The sequence below is a fragment of the Ambystoma mexicanum genome, chromosome 7q (genome assembly GCF_040938575.1).
Source record: "Ambystoma mexicanum isolate Mex_15411 chromosome 7q, UKY_AmexF1_1, whole genome shotgun sequence".
NCBI lineage: Eukaryota > Metazoa > Chordata > Amphibia > Caudata > Ambystomatidae > Ambystoma > Ambystoma mexicanum.
This window is the reverse complement of record NC_090941.1, coordinates 1,135,560,434-1,135,584,174: the sequence shown is the minus strand read 5'-3', so window position 1 is coordinate 1,135,584,174 and position 23,741 is coordinate 1,135,560,434. Positions and strand designations below refer to the sequence as shown.

Sequence of the window (23,741 nt, the reverse complement as noted above, 5' to 3'; positions counted from 1 at the left end):
GTGAGGGTGAACGGCTGGACGTCATAATCCTTTGCCCTGGGGAAGGGCACACAACAAGGCTGTCCACTATCAGCCCTCCTTTTCGCACTGGCCATGGAACCACTGGCCCAATGGCTGAGAGACACGCGCTCATTGAAAGGCATCCCCGGAGGACCAGAGTGGGAAGACAGAGTCTCACTATACGCGGACGACCTACTGATATACCTTCAAGAACCTAAAACAACATGTCCAGTGGTAACACAGCTACTGCAAGAATATGGTACTTTTAGTGGTCTGAATGTGCACCGGTCCAAAACCACACTATTTGCACTGAACCAACTGGGAAACGAGACCCCTGAGTCTTGCCCATATAAAGTCGCGCATGAACAGTTTCGATACCTGGGCGTCCAGATTACAAGAAATATCAACGACTATACATTCGATAACCTGCAACCTATTATGGAAAGATTTACAAGAGATGTGCAACATTGGAAGTCTCTACCCCTGACCCTCTTGGGGCGAGCTGCACTGTTCAAAATGTTAACACTTCCCTGATACTTGTACGTGCTACAGAATGCTCCACTGCACATACAAACCAAGACGTTCCAGGAGATAGATTGTGTACTTAGGCAACTCCTGTGGGGTGGCGGACACCCAAGAATGGCGCTTCGAACTCTACAAAGGTCAATATGGGAAGGAGGTATCGGTCTACCGAGGCTACAGACATACTACTGGGCCAGTCAGATGGCGGTGATAAATGACGCTCTACACGCCGATTCAACACTACCACATGTGAGAACGTCATCCCCCATGGAATTTTATGCTGCAACACCTAGAGCATTTCCTCGTGACATGACCGTGCACACGCCACGTATCTGGGCAGAGTCACACACCTTTATAGGCTGGGGAGACAAAATCACTCCACTACAACCGCTGTGGAACAACAGGAACCTCCCCGAGGTGATCAAACTGCCAAAATGGCCGGTGTGGATGAGACACGGTATAGAAAAAGTGAAGGACATTATAGCAGATGGATCCATTAGACCTTTTGATGAACTAATTTCGACCTTTGACCTCCCGGAGGCAGAAAGATATCACTATATACAGCTCCGACACGCTCTGCAACAGCACCTCCCTGCTCTCTCTGACATGGCAGACTCTACTCCACTGGAACGGAACATAGTGGTGGACCAGGTTGCAGCTAAAGTCACCACTGTCATGTACAGTGTTATCACCTCCTTTGCCACACCGGAACTGGAACGATTGAAATCAAAATGGGAAGCTGAAGTGGGAGAAATTATGTTGGAAGACTGGGTCCAAATCCTGATGTACCCCCGTGAAGTCACCATATCAGCCAGACTACGCCTAGTACAACTGAAGATATGGGCGAAATAGCTGAACCCAACTGTCTGCGCTGCCGGGAGGAGGAAGGAACCTTCTTTCATATACACTGGGAATGCCCAGTAATCAGTCATTACTGGCAGAAATGCTGCGATGTGTTATCAAGAGTCCTGAACCAGACGATCCCCAGAGATAGATCTGTCAAAATACGAAAAGCTCTGCCTCATCACCACAACAGCGATAACCAAAAGAAACATAGCACGTCTATGGGGGGCAGCGGAACCGCTGCAGGTGAATCAGTGGATTACGGATGTAGAAATCTGCATCGCAATAGAAAGGAGGGTTTACAGAGCCAGAGGTTGCCCTGAAAAAGCAGATAGGGTATGGCAACGCTGGGAAGACACGATGTGAACTACTGAACTTCTAATATCATAACATCATAGACTAAGAGTTGTGGACAATGCTGCGGAAAACCTACTATTGTACCAAACACTATTACGCTATGCATTGAATGTTACATAAAAGCATATAGTATGTGTTCCATATGAGTGCTTTTCCCATCCAACGTTCTTTTTATTTCTATTATTATTATTGTTGTTGTTTAAATGCTGGCCCCGGAAGGCCCAGTGGTTGTATGTTATAAATCCAATAAAATGTGTTATTAAAAAAAAAACATACTGTGGGCCACACCTCCTTACCTGATTCTGGCGTTGGTTTTTCGATCCGGGCCTTGCCTTGATTCTTGATCGCCATTGTTGCTAGTTGTGCCCAGTGTTGCAGATTGGAAGGAAAAAAACAAAAGACTCATGTCCTTCCGAAAAAAGTCCAAAACAAGCTACCTCCCATCCAAATAAGCTGAAAAAAGAAAGCGTACACTGTGAACGCTGTGGATAGGTCTCAAAAGTAAGAACAGAGTACAATAGCATCAACATAGAGAAACCACATACATAAGTTACAATAAAAAATATTTATTTAAAATGCATTTTATTTTTCTGACAATTAGAGTTTTCACATCATTGGCTTTTGGCCCTTCACTTATGTTCCTAGAAATATATTCCTTTCTGTATTACTTTCATTCTGGGGCTTTAAATGTATGCTTCTCAGCGCTTGCCTTACAAGCTGCGTTTTCTGGAACCCCTCTGTCCGTCACTTCCCTTGGGGTATACATAAGTGTTATTCTTAGCTTGTTGCCCTTTAACACAGGTGTACCCACATCAGCCACTTGCTAACAAAGTAGGATTTTTAACTTTTCAGTGCAGATTTAGTGTTTGAGCTCCCTCTGGCTGTCCATCTGGTGAAAATCAGTGGCTATTAACCCCTGGCTGTATTTCTTTCCCTCCATTATAATGTATGTACCCCGCAGATGCCTCAGACTGTTTTCCACTTTAAGCAAGTGGTCCCCCAATAATAACGTTGAAATAGTCCCCCCTACCTCTTCAGTTACGCCTGATGATAAGTGTTATCACATGTCTAGACTGGCCTACATTGCGCATCCAGTTTGGACATTTTTCTCAATGTGACATGGCATTTTTAAAGCAAAAGCCAAAAGGAGTGGTTTATTAGGTGGGGATACTAGAGCTAGGCGATCCCGGCGGAGCAAGCCTATTCAGGCAAGATATTCTTACAAATCAAGCCCACGCAGTGGTGCCACAACATTGTGTTGACCGGGCTTCAGCCCCCACACCGCTCCCGCAACATTTTGGGCTATGTTGGCAAGACATTGCTGACCTACACAGACGTTGCTGGACAGAACAGGATACAGACGTTAAACAATGCCATCCAGTTCCCCTTCATTTCCTCCATTCAAACCAGTGACCCCTTTTGATCATTTGTCAGGGGTGGTTGCTTTATGTAGGGTACGATTAAATCCCATCTGCATGTGCCTGGCTCCGAAACCTGACAATCCCCCCAAAGCCTCACCACCAACCTCCCCAAGAACCTCACTCCAGTGCTACATCACACACACTCCTCAGCACCTAACCCCAGAACCCCAACAACCAATACCACCCCAGCATAGATAGGATTGTGAATGTCAGCATGTGCCACACTTAGATGGGATTGTGAAAATTAGCCTGCGTCGTATCTAGATCGGACTGCAAATGTTAACATGTGCCGCACTTAGATGCAATTTGAATGTTAGCATGTCCCACACTTAGATGAAATTGTGAATATTAGCCTGCGTCACATCTAGATAGGATTGTGAATGAATGTTACCGTGTGCCACACATAGATGGAATTATGAAGGCTAGCAAGTGCCACACTTACATAGAACTGTGAACTTCAGGCTGCGTCACATCTAGACAGGATCGTGAATGTTAGCACATGCCACACATAGATAGTATTGTGAATTTCAGCATGTGCCACACTTAGATAGGATTGTGAACATTAGCCTAAGTTGCAGATAGATAAGATTGTGAATGTCAGCATGTCCCAAACATAGATGGAATTGTGAACACTGGCCTGCGCCGCATCTAGACAGGTTTGTGAATATTAGCATGTGCCACACATAGATGGAATTATGAAGGCTAGCAAGTGCCACACTTAGAATTGTGAACATTAGCTTGCATCGCAATTAGATAGGATTATGAAGGCAAGCAAATGCCACACTTAGATGTAATTGTGAATGTTAGCATGTTGCCACACTTATATGGAATTATGAAGATTACCAAGCGCAACACTTAAATGGAATTGGAATGTTAGCATGTTCCACACTTGGATAGAATTGTGAACATTAGCCTGAGTCGCTTCTTGATGGGATTGTGAAGGTTAGCAAGTGCCACACTGAAATGGAAGTGTGAATGTTGGCCTGCGCCACACCTGGATGGTATTGTGAAGGTCAGCAAGTGCCACACTTAGACAGAATTGTGAATGTTAGCATGTTAAATGTCATATAACCCACTAACCAAAAAAAGCTCCACATTTCTGCATACTTACCTCACTCAAAAAACTCACACAACCATCTCTCGCACAACAACCCACACGCACTTCACAACACCGCAACAACACATAAGATGCACCAACAGCACACAAGGTCTGACATCGATCCAATACTCGCACCAAAGCTCAGCACCCGGTGTAGACTGAGTTGAAGCTGCCGACAGAACACCACTCCTCTCACTATCCTACTCCCTCTTCACCTTACTAACCCGTCCCACCTTCTCGTTTGCAGATCCGCCAGAGCGCCTGGGGACCAACTCCATTGGTGATGGTGCGCAGTACAAATACCTTTAACATTTAACTTTCACCAAAATAGCTGGTGCTTTTGCGGCCCGTTGGCATCTTGCTTTGTGTTGTGCCATATTGCCTAACAACGTGCAAATGTTTCATCCAAGCTGGCCTCGCTCATAAGGCCCCCTGTCTGCTCCCTGTCTTCTATTTGAACAGAATGCAGTTTGACTACATCCTATTTGATTATTATTGAATTTATTAAGCGCTGACCAAGCTTCGAGAAACAGCAGAGCGCTTTACAGAGGTACACAACAATACAGATGCATAACGGAGCACTTTTCCGAGGTAACAACAGAACAGATACACAGCCGGGGGTGGTTTACAGAGGGGCACAGAGGAGGGGTACAGCTGTACCGGGTGGTAGGCAGGTGACAGCCGGCCACCGTCCAGCGAGTCAGGTGGCGCGATGGGATGGCCAAGATGTTAGCAATTTCTTCGACCATTGCTGCAAATTGGTATATCCTGAATGTTAGCGACTAGGCATAATTTAGAAATTAGTTAAGTGCAGTTGGACTTAATTTGCACCAATAAAATGCAAAATAAATAAAACCTAAACTGTGTGAAATGTTTAACCAGATTAAAATGCTAATAACTGCAACCAACATTGAAACTAGTTTGACATTATTTTTCCAACATTTAAGTGCAGTAAAAAGGTATGCCTATGTTGCTGGATTGTTTTTAAAGAGATACAAGTTGGAAAAAATCCAAAATAAATCTTCTAATGTATCCTTGGTTGTAAAAGAATCCAAAATAAATGCAGTAAATGTGTAGTGTTGCTGGATTGGTTTTATTGAGAAACAAGTCAGAAAAAATCCAAAATAAATCCTCCAACCCAAGACAAATAACTCATCGGCCAAAAATTCAAAATAAATGCAAAATAAATCTGCAGCTTGAAAACAAGCCAGAAGCAATCCCAAAACAATCCAAAAAGTGGATTTCTTTTTAACTAGGGTCAACTCACCCGCTTTTGGCATAGCTCTCAACCATTTTTCTTGCAAAGGCGGGTGAAATCACCCGATTTTGTTTCTGGCGGGTGAGACGCCCATTGGAATGAATGGGCGTGCAGGAGGCCTGGCGGGTGAGTCAGCCCTTTGCAAGGCGGGTGACACCCGCCAAAAGCGGGTGAGTTGAGAGCTATGCTTTTGGTGGGTGACTTCTGCTATACTGTCTGTTCCCTCCAATCCCATTGCCAGCCCACAGCTGTCAATTGAGAGTTTGCCCCAAAAAGTAAAGGCTTTTTACACCAGCCTTTTAATTGGAAAGGTTGACATGTTTGATAACCAGTCTGCCGTTGGTGGCCTTTAATTGATCTCCCACTGATGAGATTACGCCATTTTACCACTGCTGGGAGCATTCGCCCCCAACCAAAATAAGTGGGAGGAGCATTTCATGTCACACATGACACAGCATGCCGGATTCTGTAGCACAGCAGATCTTACATGTAACATTTTATACCTTCAAGCACATTAGAAAGAGAAATAACCGTTGCTGAAGCATTGTGGGATATTGTAAATTATATTATTAAGAACATTTAAAAACATTTCAAAGACTAGTTTTTTTTTTGTTCTGGGCTGGAACCATCTCTGCGCATGCTCTGATGACCCATGTTTCTTTCTCTGCGCATGCTCCGATAACCCGTGTTTCTTTCTCTGCGCATGCTCAGACTAATTCTTTCTGTGCGCATGCTCAGATGACCAAGGACGTTTTCCCTCTGCGCATGCGCTGACGTCCATTCTCCTCTCTTCTGCGCAGCCTCGGTGCAGCGAAAGCACCCGCAGATCACTCACCTGGGAGGGGTTTCCTGTCCCCGGATTCATCCGCATTCCCCCATTGCTCTGAAACGTCACTAGAGAGCTGCACCCCCGAACCCCCAGATCACTGTGGAGAGGTCGACACCATCAAAGGACGCAGGGGGAAACCCTTCAAAGATTTCTTCCAGGCACTCATTACTAATAAATCCGCCCAAGATCACTGAGAAAGAAGTGCTTAAAGATCCCTCGGGCATAAACCCCATTATTATCACTGGAGTGAAATCCACCCGAGAGCCCTGGGGGGAAATGCCTGGACAGGCGCCAGATGAGGTGAGCTGCCTCTGGTGAGGTTTTCTGGGGGTCAGGGGTCATTGCTGGCAACTGCACCCATGGCATGGTGCTCCCCTTCAGTGATGTCTGGCCTTTTAGCCCACAACACATTGGATTCTGGGAATTTTATGTTTGCGTGTCCCATGAAATATGGGTCTATAAGGGCCAAACAACCCAGCACTGCACTGTTGGCTAAATAAACAATGCTGGATGGGATCGTTGTGCCAGTGTGCCAGTTGGCAGCAATGCAGTGCTTTTTTTGTTGTTGTTGCATTTTGCATTTATTAAAGCGAAAGGTGAACCCTTCTATCAGAAATATTATAAATGAGAAAGCCTAGAGCAGAGCAATACCTTAACAAGGCACTTTTCAGTGGTATATAATGAATAGTGACTCAGAAATGGATCCCACTCACATCTCCAGATCCTCAAAACTACTTCTCTCCACTGCAGACTCAAACACCTCTACTCTACCCCTTCCCATGCTGTCAATCAACCCTTGCACCACCCTCTTCGGGCACGACGTTGCATATGCTGAGCAATCTGTACTATTCAATCATCTAAAATTCGGCCACAGCCAGTGTTAGGGAAGATTTCTCTTTACAGCACCTTTCCCTCCATTTGTATGCCACCCCCCACATTTTATTTTTAATCTGACCTGCTGCTTTTGCAGTTTAGCCTTCAGCTTCACTATGCTGGCTTTTGCTCATTTGTAATGGGGAAACTGACTTGTCCTTCGGGCAGTCAATACTGTGAAACATTATTTCCCTTAGTCATGTTACTTTGTTGCCACTTTTGGTAACTTTTTATCATTTTCCAATGTGCTAAAGGGACAAGCTGGTGGCAGCAGTGTCCTTTTGCTATTTCTTGGTGTATTTTATGTTCGCCCTACCACGTTTACTGTGTTTAGCTATTAACTGTGGCTAATGTTCTAACATGGCCCTGCCACAAGGTTTGTCATTTGGTCCTGATATTGACTTCCAGTGCCCGGGAAAGCAGAGGCTTTTTGCGGGCTATTGCAGGGGCATGTGTGTTTGCTGCCGGAAAGTGGGCTGGGACTGTCTGGTCCCAATCCACAAACTGGTTTCTGTGTGTCGGAGTGGTATGCATGAGTTGTGCCATCAGTGGTCCTGATTGGACCATTGCCTTGGTGTGTGTGAGCCAGATCTTGGATTTGCTAGCGGGAGTTTTGAGCTCTTACCTTGCTTCTTGTATAAGAAGAGGACCCCTGCATCCATTCCAGAGAGATCCTGGAAGAAAACGAAGGAGTTGAATATCCAGTCCAGCTGCAAGACGTGTGAGGAGACCAGGGGTCCTTTGAAAGAAGGCCTGGCTACCAACTTCTGCTGCTGTCCTGGAAGAGCCCTGTCTTGTTGAAGATCTCTAGCAGTCTTGCGAAGGAGCTGCAACGGTTGGGGTGGAGGGAACATCCATTCTCAATGTCAGCTTGGAGTCCTGCAAAGAAGAGCCTTCGGAAGTGCCCCTGGACCACCCAGTGGCTGACCAGCTTCGAGTTTCGGCTACCATGCTGCAGACATTGCTTTTCCGAGTTGAGACCTGTGAACTTGGGGGATCGCCAGCTTGTGCTACAAGACTCAGCTCTGCCAAAGTGCGTGGTCATAGCATCAAGGGGACCAGAGATAGGAGGCAAAACTGACTGCTGGAAGTGAGTCCTCCCTGTGTCACTGTGCATCAGTGGTCATCATCCAAAACAGCTTTCCCTCATCCTATCCTGTGCTGTGAGGGGCCCTGCATCGGGATCTTCTGCATTCTCCAACTTGTAGACCTTGCACCATCATTTGTTGCCGACCAGAGAATGCTCAAACCTGCATTCCCTGGGCATCATGGGCTGAGGCTGATGGTGGGAAATGTAACCTTGGACCCTCTTCAGAAGACCAGCCAAGTCTTAAGAAGAATCCGATTATGTGAGGTGAGTTATAACAGTACTTACCTGAACCTGTATCTCCCCTTGTAAATGTTTAGAAACTTTTACAACAGTTTGGCTTTGCCATTGTTTGCTTGCGCAAGCACTCCGAAAAGTTGGGGACACTTTTGTTAGTTATAACAACTTATCCTTGGACCCCAGAACCCCTACACTAATGTGTTCCCATCTCACAAACTGTGTGGACCTTTGGTGAACTTGTGGGCACAAGGCCCCATACGTTTTAGGGATGTTAGTGTATTATCTCTGTGTATCTGTAGTACTGCATATTAATACTCTAGGGGTTTAAGTATGTTGCCCTACTCCATTGATTGTATATATGTATTTTTTATTTAGTGTTATGTGATAATATTACATGCTAGTAGTAATTTCTTATAGTGTTATATGGCCATAAATAAATAGTATATTTGTATAACTGATTCTCTAAGTGTATAAGTGTGTTCCTTGACTTTTCACTGTGTGTGCTCATTGGGGACCTCTTACAAGCTCACCACCTCTCGATACTTCGCCTAGACCACTCGCCTTGCTACCTTGAACGGGTTCAACTACAGCTCCCCGAGTTGTCCCTGTTACTATATAGGTCGGCCTTCTAAACACCAGTCCACTAGGCCAGAGTATGGAAAATCAGTTCCAACAATTTGGTGTACAGCGGTGAGATGGCCTCTCCACTTAACATATAGGTGTTTGGTGAGGAGGATCAGTATCGGGTCCCACATTGTTGTGCTCTGCTGGAGTTTCGGGATACAGCTTGCATACACAGTGCACTGTGATATTTGATTGCCTTGTAGTTGACAGTCACCTACTGTAATTGATAAAATGGAGACAATCGCATTCACTTCCTTAAATTCTTCAGCAGTGGATCACTTAAACAATGTGTAGTGACAGATGCCCGACAGTCTCTGGGACAAGGGATGAATTGATTGTGAAAAATCTGGATTTTGAGAAGATTAAGGGGGTCCCTCCCCTAATGGTACTGGTAGTGAGGCTGGGGATGGACCCAGCAGCAGTAATGCAGTTGCTGCCACTGCAGCTACCAATGTTGAGGAGGAGGGTGAGTCTCCTAGACCTGTCTCTTTCACAACCTCGGAGTCTGAGGCCCTTTCTGATCTAAAAAAAGAGAAGTTTCGGCAACAAAAAAAAAAAGAATTTGTGTTCACCTTGGCAAGATTAGAATTTGAAATAATTTGGAGGCAGAAGGACAGAGACCGCCAGATGAAGTTTGCCAAGATACAGGCTTCAAAAGTTTCTTCAAGAGGATCTGGGGATGGTTCTGGGTCTTCTTCACATCATATGTTCCCAAAACATCTGCTCAATGTTTATGAGAAGAATTACATCATTGATTGGCTTGTGACTTTTGATTGGCTTGTGACTTTTGCGTATGCATCTGAAGCACAAGGAGTGAGTGATGCTGATAGAATTGACTGGTTGCCCAGCAGACTGCTCCATTGTGGATGCAGTGCCGTTATGGGAATGTCAAAAGCTGAGAGACACGATACTGCAAAACTTAAGCAAACTCTCATCTTTAAGTTTGGGAAGACCCCTGTCCAATACTTGAGAAGATTTAGAAAATACAAGAAAAAGGAATATATGACTTGTGCGACTTTGTTTTAAATGTATTAAAGAACTTGTGTGGCTGTGTAGAAGGTTATCGGGTAACCACATTTGAGGGCATGATCAACATGGTCATGCTTGAGTATATTTCTGCGTCTTGTTGCACAGAGTTTAAGCATCATTTGGCTGACTCTAAGGAATTAAATCTTAAGAGATTGGCACTTGCTGTTGACTTATGGGTCCCATGGCCAGAGGAGTCAGTAAAAGAGGCAGAGGGAAAAAGAATATTCCCCCTGTCCTAACTACATCTGTTGAGGTAGTTGGTAGGGGCCCTAATCCGAACTTGGAAGAAAGACCACCAGAAAATCTTGGCTCCTTTGGGACTCCTGAGTTACCCAGCTTGCTGGTAGAGGAGATCCCTAGCGGAGAGACTAGTATGGGCCAACAAAGAAGAAAACTATCTTTCATAACCCTGTTGAGAAAGGCCTTCCAATGGGGGGTGAGGGGGTTCCCCTGCAGTGAAGCAAAGAATATAGCAGGAAGGTGGGTTACTGGGAAGTAAGTCCACATAGCTCATCAGAGGAGGCCTTGGGAGGTTGAAGGTTTCTCAGGATGTGTGGCCCTTCCTCCTACAGTTGGGGAGTGACATTCACCTGGTGGTACATCCTAGTTTCAAGACACTACCAGAGTGGTCTAACATACCTTCTTGTTGGCCCATGATGGGTGTCCCAGGAGAAAACCAATGTAGGGCTCTCACTGACTGTCACTAGGTTGACAGGAATGAGACGAGTATTCAGTCACTCCAGAGTTCACTTGTAGGAAGTAGACTAATTTGTACCAGAGACAAGGCCTAATTTGGTTAGCCCTTTGACTCTGGAGACCTCAGGCAATAGGTTGAAATTGCTGATCACAACACCATAAGCCTTTGTGTCAACTCACAGAGAATAACTGCCAAGTCAGTCATTGACACCTTATTGAGTGACAATGCCAGAGGTAGCTACTGTGCTGTACTCATTAGGGATCAGACCCAGTGGAAGGAGAGTGTAGTGACCTGTCAAGTGTCACTTAACTGTCATCCACAGGAAGATGGTCTGAGAGGGAGACATGTTAGATCTCTCATAGGTTTGATTGGACCTCTTAGCCCCAGAGAAGGGAGTGGACCCTTCTCCTGTCAAACTTACTTACTAAATCCCTGGACACATGTGATTGTTCTGGGCCTTACCAAGTTTCCAAACTTAGCAAGGTAAACCATTCCAAAGGCCTTTGTGCACCTAGAAAGATTACTACAGAGTTCCCTATAGGTAGTGTGGAGGAGTCTGTTGTGAGAGATAGAATTGGAGCCCTGGTCATGGTTACGGAAAGGGAACCAGATAATTCTGAGTCTCTCCCTGTCTTGTGTCAGAGCCCTTCTCATGCCTTCAGTGAGGATGACCTAGTGTCTACTCAGCTGACCTCACATCAGGAAGCGTGAAGTGGAGATTTTGCTGAGTCAATCTCTCCCCTTGTTGTCATTGAAACCCACCATAACTGATTGGTGAGAGCTGACTGTATTATGGGAATTGGTGAACCCACCAAGCTTGGGCGTTGTGGTGGTTCAGACCTACAAACAAGAAGATCTGACGGATGGTGTGAGATCAACCCTGTGTTGAAACAAGGGATATTTGAGCCCTCTGGTTGTCATGAGTCCAGTTCTGATGATCTGGAGAAACATATGGGTACAGCCAGTTTGGGTACAGTCCCCAAGACAGACACACACTCCCCACCATTGGGTAACAACTTGGTGGGTCAGCTCAGTACTGAAAAGTACAGTAGCATTTTTGATCTCTCTGCAGGGTATGGCAACATATCACTGTCAGTGTATGCTAAGGAGGAGACCGCAGTTTCAGCATTTTCAGAACCTTACTTCTGGGTATTGACTTCTGAGTGGGCGGCTGCAACTGAAACCTGTCAAATTAGATTGGACCCTGTTGTGAATGGGAGAAAGGATCTCAGCAATGCCTAGCTGGATGATATGGCAGATTCCAACCCCACTTGAAAGGAACTGGGAATATCTCAAAAGACTGTCAAGCCCTTCATCAGGCCAATCTGGGCGACCAACAAGTGTCAAACCGAACAATAGCCATTGAACGTCCTTCAGCATATCCCTGGTGTAAGTGGATGCACAAAGCAACCACTTTTCATTGAGTTAATAATGTACAGAACTGGGCAACCCCCACTACTAAAACTCGAGTGAGGACTAGAAGGCCTTCATTGGCCTGAAATAATCCCTACGTCAGGCCCATAGTCTCAGGACACATGATTGGAAGAGAAATTACATAGTGCAGGCAGATCCCTATGACACTGGGATAGTAGGAATACTATCACAGCTTGATGACAAAGATGAGGAACAACCCATATATGTCACATCAACTACCAGTTTAGTAGTGGAGAATTCAAGTGGCCCAAAGTGGAAAATAAATGTTTTTCCATGTTGTGGTGTCTTAGGAAGTGGAGGTCATACCTCCATGGGACTCGCTTCACTGTGTATGCTCACCATAAGCCTTTGGAGTGGTTGGTGGTTATTAAAGGAGATCATTCATTATTCTCTAGGCCTTGAACTTCCTAGATCCCACATTTAGCAATGCTGATGGGCTGGCCAACTGGGATAACTTTGGCTTCTAGCAAAAGCTTTTGGAAGTGGGTGCGAGATCCCGAGATTCCGTGTAGGCACTTGGTATCAGCACGGCTTGATGGCTTCGCTCGGTGGTCCTTTTCACTGCAGCAGCAATATCATCCTCCAGCGGAGCGGGGCGGAGCCTGTGTCCCTCCTTTGGAGGTGTGTTCCCTCTCCTTGCCTTCTGCAGTAGCAGTAGCAGCAGCATTAACACTTTCAGTGGGGCTCCAGCATGGGGCTTCCACGTGTTCGGAGACCTGTCTGGGGCCAAAAGGAAAGCTGAAAAGTCAACAGCCGGTTTGAAACAGCTCCTTGTGTCCCTCTACCTCATTGCTGACTACTTTTGTGCTGCTATGTGCTGGCTGTGAAATATCTAACATAAGCACTTAATGTATAGCTTCATGTAGGGTAAGGTGTTGAGAGGTTTTTTTTAGGATCCTTGGTGGTTTCCTGACCTGCTAAGCTGCTAAATTACTAAGATTGGAAAGCTTTTTATAGTAGTGGCATTTACTTGCACCTACAATACTGTGGGAGGTGGTGACTGTTTGCTGGTGAGCTTTTGAACCACTTCCTGTACTCTGAGCTACACTGAGCACACATAGTGATAGAGGCACGTCTTAGCACCCAGTTTGCTACAGTGGCTCCCCCATGAAGGTCTAGATCAAATGATATTATGATCATATAAGATATAGGACTTAGGTCGCGGGTGATAAGGTGCTAAGGCATCCAGGAATTTTAGCTTTTCTTGAACTAGTCGGCATTACGTTCTACTATCCTGTTATTGCTCATTGTTATCTGCCATCGGCAGCATCTAGCAGCCCTCAACACTTTGTGCCTGTTTTGGATTGGATTTTTGGGTGTTTGGATTGTTTTGGATCAAATCTATTATTGCAATGGTAGCAAAACTCTGGGCATGGAAGGCAGTGAAGAAGGGAGGTGCCACAGCAAAGTATATGGGCTCAAAGGTTTCTGGGACTTGCAATTCATCAAGGCAGGCCATGATTAATTGGGTTGCCCGAAGTCAGATGGCTACAAGGGTGTCCTCCGTGATCAGGGGGCTGAATGAAGAGGAAAATAGGGTGGTTGTTATAAACGAGGTGGCTGAGGCAGAGGTGGTGACTAGTAACGCTGATGCCGAGGTGGCTACTGTGATTGATGTGGTTAGCTAGAGAAGTTTGGTGGTTGCCACTGCTGGTAATGCCGACGTTGACAACACTTCATCCAAGCCGAGCACCATGGTGCAAGGAGCAGGCACAGTGGAGATGGCCTGAAGCCAAGCGTCAGTTCTTTCGAATGCTCTTGTCCTGGACACAGCTTTGTGGATATCTAACTTGCGGATCAATTCTGGGCACAATCCAAGGTCCACATCTGCTTGTGAAAGGCTATCGATCAAATCGACTATGTCACCAGTACCCACTGTGTCAAATGATAAAGCCTCTAATGTTGCTCATGATCTTGCAGCAGTGACTGAACCCTCGTCCAGATCAATTTCGGAGGCGTTGGAGCGTTCAGTTGAGCAATACTATGCTGACAATTGTCTAAAAGGAAACTGGGCATTTCCAGAGAGGGTGGAGTGCGCAGCCTTGGATGATGCCTTAGACTATGTAGAACCCATTTTTATGGGTGGACATCCAGAGGATGATTTAATTCACAGGGAGGACTGGTGGGCTGCCCTTTCCACAGCTATTGCGAAATAGCAACTCTATCCCACACTCTCAAACTGCTTCTGCCCTCAAGTGGAGGTCCTGCTTGAATAGTGGGAATAAATATTTAAGTAGCCAATGTAAACAGTTTCTTAAAAAACCTCTAATGATGTATAGAGAGTTGTCACCTGAACATATGTGGGAATTGATATTCTCAGGTAATTTGGTGTCTTTGAGAATTACTGTGATTAATGTTCTGCGAGCTTTAAAACTTGATCAAGCTAATATGAAATAATTAAGTAACAATCTCTACTGTGAGGAATCAAGTAATGTTGCTAACTAATGGACATGGCGTTGACAAAGGATATTATGAACAAGACTATTTTTATTGTTTGCTCAACCTTTTCTGTGGATCAATTTTAGCTAAAATGTACTATGTTGAAAATGGTCCGAATGAAATGTGTTTTTAGTATTTGTCTTGCTCTATTATACATTTTCTTTGTACTGGATTTGTTCTTCACTTTTATCTAATTTTTAATTTTTGATTCATCTATATGAAAGTGTGTAATATTGTAAATTTTGATTTTAGCTTCTGTCTTTATATAATGTGATCAGAAATTGTAAAAGTTGATTAATTCAGCTATATACAATAATAAAATAAAAAAAGAGAGGGAACTTGTTCAGCATCGCCTAATCCACCTTCCCGAGCTGCTAGAGACCCTTGAAGAGACCCTTTCCTGCCCATTGCCACAAGCGCTTGCATGTACTATTGAGCACAAGGCTCCTCTCTTTGTAGGGTTTGGACTGCCTCTTAGATGTATTATTGATGTGGGACTGGGTCTAAAGGTTACCGGCACTGCCTGTTTTCTTCCCCTCTAGGTTGTCAACAAATTTTGTTCGTTTAACTCTTTAGACCACATTGGTCTTGTGTATATATTGTATTGAGTGTGATGTATTGGTTTACTTAGTGTTACTGTGATTCTTTGCTATGATCTATGTTACAAAGGTACAAAGGCCTTGTAATAAATGTGTCTATATTTTCAATATAACGCCTGTCTGGAGTAATTTGTAAGTGTCCTTGCTTTGTTTGCTCATTGAGGTCTTTCAGTCACCCTCACCCCTCCTGAGACTTACAGGGTAATTCATAGAATTCAGCGCACAAGTAGCGCACGCGGCTGGCGCACAGCGTGCGCGTGCGATAGTCTGTGCCAGCCGCGTGCGCCAAAACCGAATCCGGCGCACGGCGTATTCATGGATTTTAGCTTCCCCAGGCAGCCGTGGCGCACAGTGGCGCAGCGACTCGCTGCAGCACCAGTTACGCCCCCAGGAACGCCCCTTGCGCTGGGAAATCTCATAAAAATCACAAACCAGCGCAAGGGGCTGCGCTAACCCTGGACCATCACGGCAAGCGGCCCATGCGATTTTCAAGGGTGCGCGGGAAGTTTCACACGTCAAATCCCAGGCTACGTCCATTTCAGGGGTGCGCGGGAAGTTTCACACGCGAAAAGCTAGGCTACGGGAATTGCAGGGGTGCGCGGGAAGTCCCACACGCGAATAGCCTGGGCGCGTGTATTTCAGGGGTGCGCGGGAAGTCCCACACGCGATTACAGCAGGGTACGTGTATTTCAGGGGTGCGCGGGAAGTTCCACACGCGAATAGCCTGTCCGTGTGTATTTCAGGGGTGCGCGGGAAGTCCCACACGCGATTACAGCAGGGTACTTGTATTTCAGGGGTGCGCGGGAAGTTCCACACGCGAATAGTCTGTCCGCGTGTATTTCAGGGGTGCGCGGGAAGTCCCACACGTGATTACAGCAGGGTACGTGTATTTCAGGGGTGCGCGGGAAGTTCCACACGCGAATAGCCTGGCCGCGTGTATTTCAGGGGTGCGTGGGAAGTTCCACACTCGAATAGCCTGGGCGCGTGTATTTCAGGGGTGCGCGGGAATTTCCACACGCGAATAGCCTGGGCGCGTGTATTTCAGGGGTGCGCGGGAATTTCCACACGCGAATAGCCTGGGCGCGTGTATTTCAGGGGTGCGCGGGAATTATCACACGCGAATAGCCTGGGCGCGTGTATTTCAGGGGTGCGCGGGAATTTCCACACGCGAATAGGCTGGGCGCGTGTATTACAGGGGTGCGCGGGAAGTCCCACACGCGATTACAGCAGGGTACGTGTATTTCAGGGGTGCGCGGGAATTTCCACACGTGAATAGCCTGGGCGCGTGTATTTCAGGGGTGCGCGGGAATTATCACACGCGATTTGGCTTGGTACGTGTATTACAGGGGTGCGTGCGAAGTTACACACGCGATTAGGCTGGGTGGGTCCTGTCACCCTCGATGGCCCCTGCAGGCAGCCCACAAAACAGGGGACTACCCTGCACACCTGCTCATGTCTCCCACCACCCCCACCCCCCCAGTCACCAGGGGTACCCTCCACCAGGCCCCCACTCATGTCTCCCACCACCCCCACCCCCCCAGTCACCAGGGGCACCCTCCACCAGGCCCCCAACCATGTCTCCCACCACCCCCACCCCCCACCATCCAGGGGCAGCCTCCACCAGGCCCCCAACCATGTCTCCCACCACCCCCACCCCCCCAGTCACCAGGGGCACCCTCCACCAGACCCCCACTCATGTCACCCACCACCCCCACCCCCCCAGTCACCAGGGGCACCCTCCACCAGGCCCCCACTCATGTCACCCACCACCCCCACCCCCCCAGTCACCAGGGGCACCGTCCACCAGGCCCCCACTCATGTCTCCCACCACCCCCACCCCCCACCATCCAGGGGCAGCCTCCACCAGGCCCCCACCCATGTCTCCCACCACCCCCACCCCCCAGCAGTGCAGGGGCACCCTCCACCAGGCCCCCACCCATGTCTCCCACCACCCCCACCCCCCCAGTCACCAGGGGCACCCTCCACCAGGCCCCCACTCATCGTCACCCACCACCCCCACCCCCCGTCACCAGGGGCACCCTCCACCAGGCCCCCACTCATGTCACCCACCACCCCCACCCCCCCAGTCACCAGGGGCACCGTCCACCAGGCCCCCACTCATGTCTCCCACCACCCCCACCCCCCACCATCCAGGGGCAGCCTCCACCAGGCCCCCACCCATGTCTCCCACCACCCCCACCCCCCCAGTCACCAGGGGCACCCTCCACCAGGCCCCCACTCATGTCACCCACCACCCCCACCCCCCCAGTCACCAGGGGCACCCTCCACCAGGCCCCCACTCATGTCTCCCACCACCCCCACCCCCCACCATCCAGGGGCAGCCTCCACCAGGCCCCCACCCATGTCTCCCACCACCCCCACCCCCCCAGTCACCAGGGGCACCCTCCACCAGGCCCCCACTCATGTCACCCACCACCCCCACCCCCCCAGTCACCAGGGGCACCCTCCACCAGGCCCCCACTCATGTCACCCACCACCCCCACCCCCCCAGTCACCAGGGGCACCGTCCACCAGGCCCCCACTCATGTCTCCCACCACCCCCACCCCCCCAGTCACCAGGGGCACCGTCCACCAGGCCCCCACTCATGTCTCCCACCACCCCCACCCCCCACCATCCAGGGGCAGCCTCCACCAGGCCCCCACCCATGTCTCCCACCACCCCCACCCCCCAGCAGTGCAGGGGCACCCTCCACCATGCCCCCACTCATGTCTCCCACCACCCCCACCCCCCCAGTCACCAGGGGCACCCTCCACCAGGCCCCCACTCATGTCTCCCACCACCCCCACCCCCCACCATCCAGGGGCAGCCTCCACCAGGCCCCCACCCATGTCTCCCACCACCCCCACCCCCCCAGTCACCAGGGGCACCGTCCACCAGGCCCCCACTCATGTCTCCCACCACCCCCACCCCCCACCATCCAGGGGCAGCCTCCACCAGGCCCCCACCCATGTCTCCCACCACTCCCACCCCCCCAGTCACCAGGGGCACCGTCCACCAGGCCCCCACTCATGTCTCCCACCACCCCCACCCCCCACCATCCAGGGGCAGCCTCCACCAGGCCCCCACCCATGTCTCCCACCACCCCCACCCCCCAGCAGTGCAGGGGCACCCTCCACCACGCCCCCACTTATGTCTCCCACCACCCCCACCCCCCCCAGTCACCAGGGGCACCCTCCACCAGGCCCCCAACCATGTCTCCCACCACCCCCACCCCCCACCATCCAGGGGCAGCCTCCACCAGGCCCCCACCCATGTCTCCCACCACCACCACCCCCCCAGTCACCAGGGGCACCCTCCACCAGGCCCCCACTCATATCACTCACCACCCCCACCCCCCCAGTCACCAGGGGCACCCTCCACCAGGCCCCCACTCATGTCACCCACCACCCCCACCCCCCCAGTCACCAGGGGCACCGTCCACCAGGCCCCCACTCATGTCTCCCACCACCCCCACCCCCAACCATCCAGGGGCACCGTCCACCAGGCCCCCACTCATGTCTCCCACCACCCCCACCCCCCCGCCACCAGGGGCACCCTCCACCAGGCCCCCACTCATGTCTCCCACCACCCCCACCCCCCAGCACTGTGGGGAACCTGCCAGCAGGCCCCCACACATGTCCCCCTGGCCCCAGGTCCTGACGATACACAATCATGGCAGTAATGGCCAGCATACCCAGCACAAACACCCAGGCAAGGATTGCATCCACCCACATAGTGAATGCAATCACATGACACAACCCCAATGCCAAGTATGCGAAAGAACACATGTCTGTCACACACACATACACAATGGGTGCAAGTGAATGTCAAAACCCATATGATGACATGTAACAAACCAATGAGAAAATAACACAAGTGTAAGAAAATATAAAAAATGTATTAAAAACAAAAATATAAGTGAACTTTTCAAACATACAACGATGTGGCTAAGTAAATAAATGGCCCATGTCCGAAAACAAAAGTGATAAACAAAAAAACAAAGGAATAAAAAATTAATATGATTTTGTCCAAAGCAATATCATGTCATAGGAAATTAATGAAAAACCATTACGTCATGGTGAAAACAATAAGAAATTAAAAAAATGTATCTCCCAAAAAAACAAACTATATACAGGAATGTTCCAGGGTCCATGAGCCCAACACCAAAAATGAAACCTACCACTAACTAATGAAAAATATATGTACAAAAAAGTGGCCATTGTCCGAGCGGTCCAAAATAATAAAAATAAATAAAGGAAACCTAGCACTAACTAACTAAATAACTATATACAAAGGCAGCGGGCAAGTCCTGCGGCTCACTTGGTGATGTTGCTGGCCAGGGCATCATCGAACTCCATGTCGATGTCCTGGAGGCGGGACTCTGTCCTGGCCCCGAGGTCTCGCAGGGACAACCCCATGTCCACCTCAAACTCCCTGCGAGCTTCCTCGAGGCACTCAGCCCGCCTCAATGCCCGACGCATGGAGAACTCCGCCCTGACCATGGCGAGCCGCTCCTCTTCCGCCCGCTGCCGCTCCGCACCTATCCGCTGGCCAAACTCCTCCCACACGGAACACACCACCATCCCAGGGTTGCGCTGCCCTCCGGCCGATGCCTGCCCCTCTGATCTTGATGGCCCCGAGCCATGATGCCTCCCACGTCGAGCCCGCTGCTGCCTCCGACGCCACTGCCTCTGCCAGCACGACGGCATCCAGGCTGATGGAAACCACCGACGCCGTCGTGCACGTGCCCTGCCCGATGATGCCGTCACATCTTCCATCTGCTGGGGTCCACTTGCTGTGTTGTCCACCCCTGCTGGACCTCCGACTCCCAACTGTGGCAGGGATGGGATCCCCACCGAGCTGGCTGCATTGGTCGGGGCAGGTCCACAGGGGGCCCTGGTGGCATCTGGGCCGGAAGACGGCAAGGAGAACGACTGGCGTATAGTCTCCACAGAGGAGGAGAGGGCCGTCAGATTGGCCAACACATGCAGGAAACCCCCGAACATGGCCGATCCCAATTGGGCCACGTCGGCACGGTGCACTTCATGATGACGTGCGTGCTCCTCCCGGGAAGCACGCACGTCATCACGAATCACAGCCGTGCGCATCGCGACCCCTATCAGGACCTTCTCCACGCGGCCAGGGGTTACCACGTCCGCAGGTGGAGGGGAGTCAGGTGACATGGACATCCCCTCTACCTGCCGACGGGCCTGGGACGGGGCATCCCTGCTGGTGCATGGTGGTGCACTCACAGGGACAGTGACATGCACAGGCCCCTCCATGGTGACCTGTGCTGCCTCCTGCCCCTGGCCCTGGACTGCACCACTTGCACCAGCAGGGATGCTCCCACCAGGCCCCATGTGTGCACCAGTGTCGGCCTCCTCCTCCTCTGTGCAAACCACCAACCTGGATGGCTCCTCACCGTCTCCCGCCGTAGCAGGCCCCTGTGGGGGCTCACCCACCCCTTCCGCTGCAGCCGTGGGGGCATCCCCGCCGCCTTGCTCCACAGCGCCGTCTCCGCCCTCTTCCTCACTAGCCGCTGCGTAGAGGGAGACAAAGGACACAAGCATCAGGCTACTGTACAATGGTCCCCTAGACAGGAAGCAATAGCAGATGAGCACCACTGTCAAAGTACACTTCCATCATGTCCCTCCACAACACATGGGTCAGTCCAGGCAAAACACACACAGTAACAGGCATGGTGCATGCCATGGACATTTCCATGCATGTCCAAAGGACTCTAGAAACAACCAATGATATGTAACTCACATGCATCATGGCTCATGCATATCACATGCACACACTTCACCTCAGTCACATCCATCTGGCCCCAAACACACCGAACACAGGCGAAACAAGGGTAAATTGGGTGCGTCACTGAATCTGTGCATTGTCACACACATGTGTCATGCATCCATGGCATGCACAAGTCACAGACACGCAGGTCAGGCACACAGACATGGCTACCATATATGTACCTGGCATCAGCACCCATCCTTCACCCCCATCCATGTCCAGGTACAGAGACTGGCATGCTCTCATGTCCAAAATCTGCATAGGGCTCCCCATGCCGCATTTCAACACATGCAACAACCATGTGGGTCACACATCACTGGTCGCACATGCATTACCATGATGTCCCTGCACACATACATGCATACATGGCCCATGGCACACATACAGGCAAGTATCATAGAACCAGCACACCGCAACATGCCTGTCTCACACAGTAATGCTTGGACACATACCGCTCAACTCCAGACGGGCCTCCCTCTCAAGGACCTGGGCGTGGAGCGCTGGGCGTACGCGTTCCAGGACCCTCTTCTGGATGCAACTCATGCGGCCCCGGCCCCCCTCCACGAGGCGCCGGGCCTTCACAAGGGTCCTGGACCTCAAGTCCTCCCAGCGCTTCTTGATCTTCTGGACGTTGCGGGTTGCCACCCCCTCCGCGTTGATGGCAACCACACAGTCGGCCCAGATCCTCTCCCGTCCTTCCTTGCTGGCGCGGGACGATCCAAAGAGGGCATCATACTGCCCCAGGACATGCTCCACCAGGACACCAACTTCGGTGGCAGTGAAGCTGGTGCCCCTCTGCCCCTCTGGCCTGGGGTTGCCACTGGTGCCAGATGTGGAAGTGCCCGACATGGCAACCCCAGAGGCAGGTGTGGGTGGGCAACTGGGTCCTGGGGCTGGGCTGTGGAGCGATGTAATCCCAGTTGGGAGTCTTCAGTTCCAGCAGGGGTGGACACAGCAACTGGACCCCTGCAGATGGCTGATGTGCAGGCACCAAATGGCAGGGCACGGTGGCAGCAGGCAGGCAGGCAGGCAGCAGCAGATAGCACGTGGGAGGCTGCTCGGGGCACTGGGGGGCAGTAACTCGGCCTTCTGGGCAGGAGCGTGGTGTTCCGTGTGTTTTCGGGTGGCCAGCTTGATACGGAGTGATTTGGCACGTGAAAATCCTGCACGTCAGCGTGAAATCCGAGGAAAGGCCCTTAGCGCGTAAGCGCGTCAGCACGCATACGCGATTCTATTGGACCAGAGTCCCTCAGCGCGTAAGCGCATCTGACGTGACCCGCACGGGCGTTCCCCACTCAGCACGTGATGACGGAACACACGTGGAAATACTGCACGTCAGAGTGTCATCGCGTGATTGGCCTATGTACGTGTATTTCATTGCGTGTAATTGGACAAAAGTGCGCGTACACGCGATTGGCCTATGTACGTGTATTTCAGGGGTGCGCGGGCACTTACACATGCAAGTACGTCAGCGCACCTGTATGGCTGCTGCGTGTGAATTTCCACACGCTATTGGAGTGGGAACTAGATTCCAGGGGTGCGCGGGTCACACGCTCGCCTAGAACACGCGCAAAGCATTAATTTGCGCACTTTTCAAATAACAAGCCAGATGCCAGGATGAACATACTGTTCCTAGCAGCAGTGGCAGTGGGCTACCAAAGGAGGAGGAGGAGGAGAGTCAGGGCCAGAATATTCACACCCAGAACCAGCCTTTTCGGGATGCCTGATGACCAGGTGTATGGAAGGTACAGGTTTCCACCACACATAATACTGGACCTGGTGAGTGAGTGGGAGGATGACCTCACATCACCCACCCTGTGCTCTCAAGCACTCAGCCCCCTGGAGAAGGTCCTCAATGTACTGCACTTCTTAGCCACTGGATCATTCCAGCGGACAAGTGCCATAGTGGGTGGGGTGTCACAGGCCACCCAGTCACGCTGCCTACACCAGGTCTTGGACATCATCACTGCACGCCCATCAGTCCGCAGGCACATATACCTGCCCAGAACACCTGCTGAAAGGCATGCTGCCGCCCTGGATTTTTACGGAGTGGCACGATTCCCCAAAGTGCTAGGTGCCATCGACTGCACCCATGTGGCTCTACGTCCCCCCAGGGCATCTGAGCACATCTATAGGAACCGCAAGCACTGGCATTCCATCAACGTGCAGGTAGTATGTAATGCCAAGGGAATCATCACCTCAGTATATGCCAACTATCCCGGGTCCACCCACGACAGCTTCATTTACCGAATGTCCACCCTATGCCGGGACATAGATGCTGGGCGGCATGGCGATACATGGCTTCTCGGTGAGTATGTATGCCACTGCACATGCATGCATGTTGGATACTGAGCAAGGTCACAACCCCACCAATGATACCAATCGCCACCTCCACAGGGGACAGTGCCTACCCTCTCAGCCCCCACATGATGACGCCAATTCGGAACCCCACCACGCCACCCGAGGTAAGATATAACACAGCCCACATTACAACCCGGGGCATAGTGGAGCGCACATTCGGAGTGCTAAAGTCATGCTTTTGCTCCCTTGACCGTTCTGGCGGGCAGCTGTTATACGCTCCCCCAGTAGTGTG

The 23,741-nt window shown here is 50.3% G+C and overlaps 1 protein-coding gene and 1 long non-coding RNA gene across 2 annotated transcripts in view; one reads left to right on the top strand and one right to left on the bottom strand.

The window, feature by feature from the left end:
* The window catches only part of LOC138528701 (uncharacterized), a 158,503-nt gene that overhangs the window by 27,575 nt on the left and 107,187 nt on the right, over positions 1-23,741 (bottom strand). The window contains exon 2 of the long non-coding RNA XR_011284207.1: positions 2,019-2,175. This is a non-coding gene — a long non-coding RNA (uncharacterized lncRNA). The remainder of the gene's footprint in view (positions 1-2,018; positions 2,176-23,741) is intronic.
* Positions 6,320-23,741, top strand: part of LOC138528694 (zinc finger protein 551-like) — a 69,888-nt gene continuing 52,466 nt past the window's right edge. Inside the window, exon 1 of the mRNA XM_069640553.1 lies at positions 6,320-6,629. Coding sequence (XP_069496654.1) covers positions 6,606-6,629 — 24 coding nt within the window. The 5' untranslated portion in view covers positions 6,320-6,605. The remainder of the gene's footprint in view (positions 6,630-23,741) is intronic.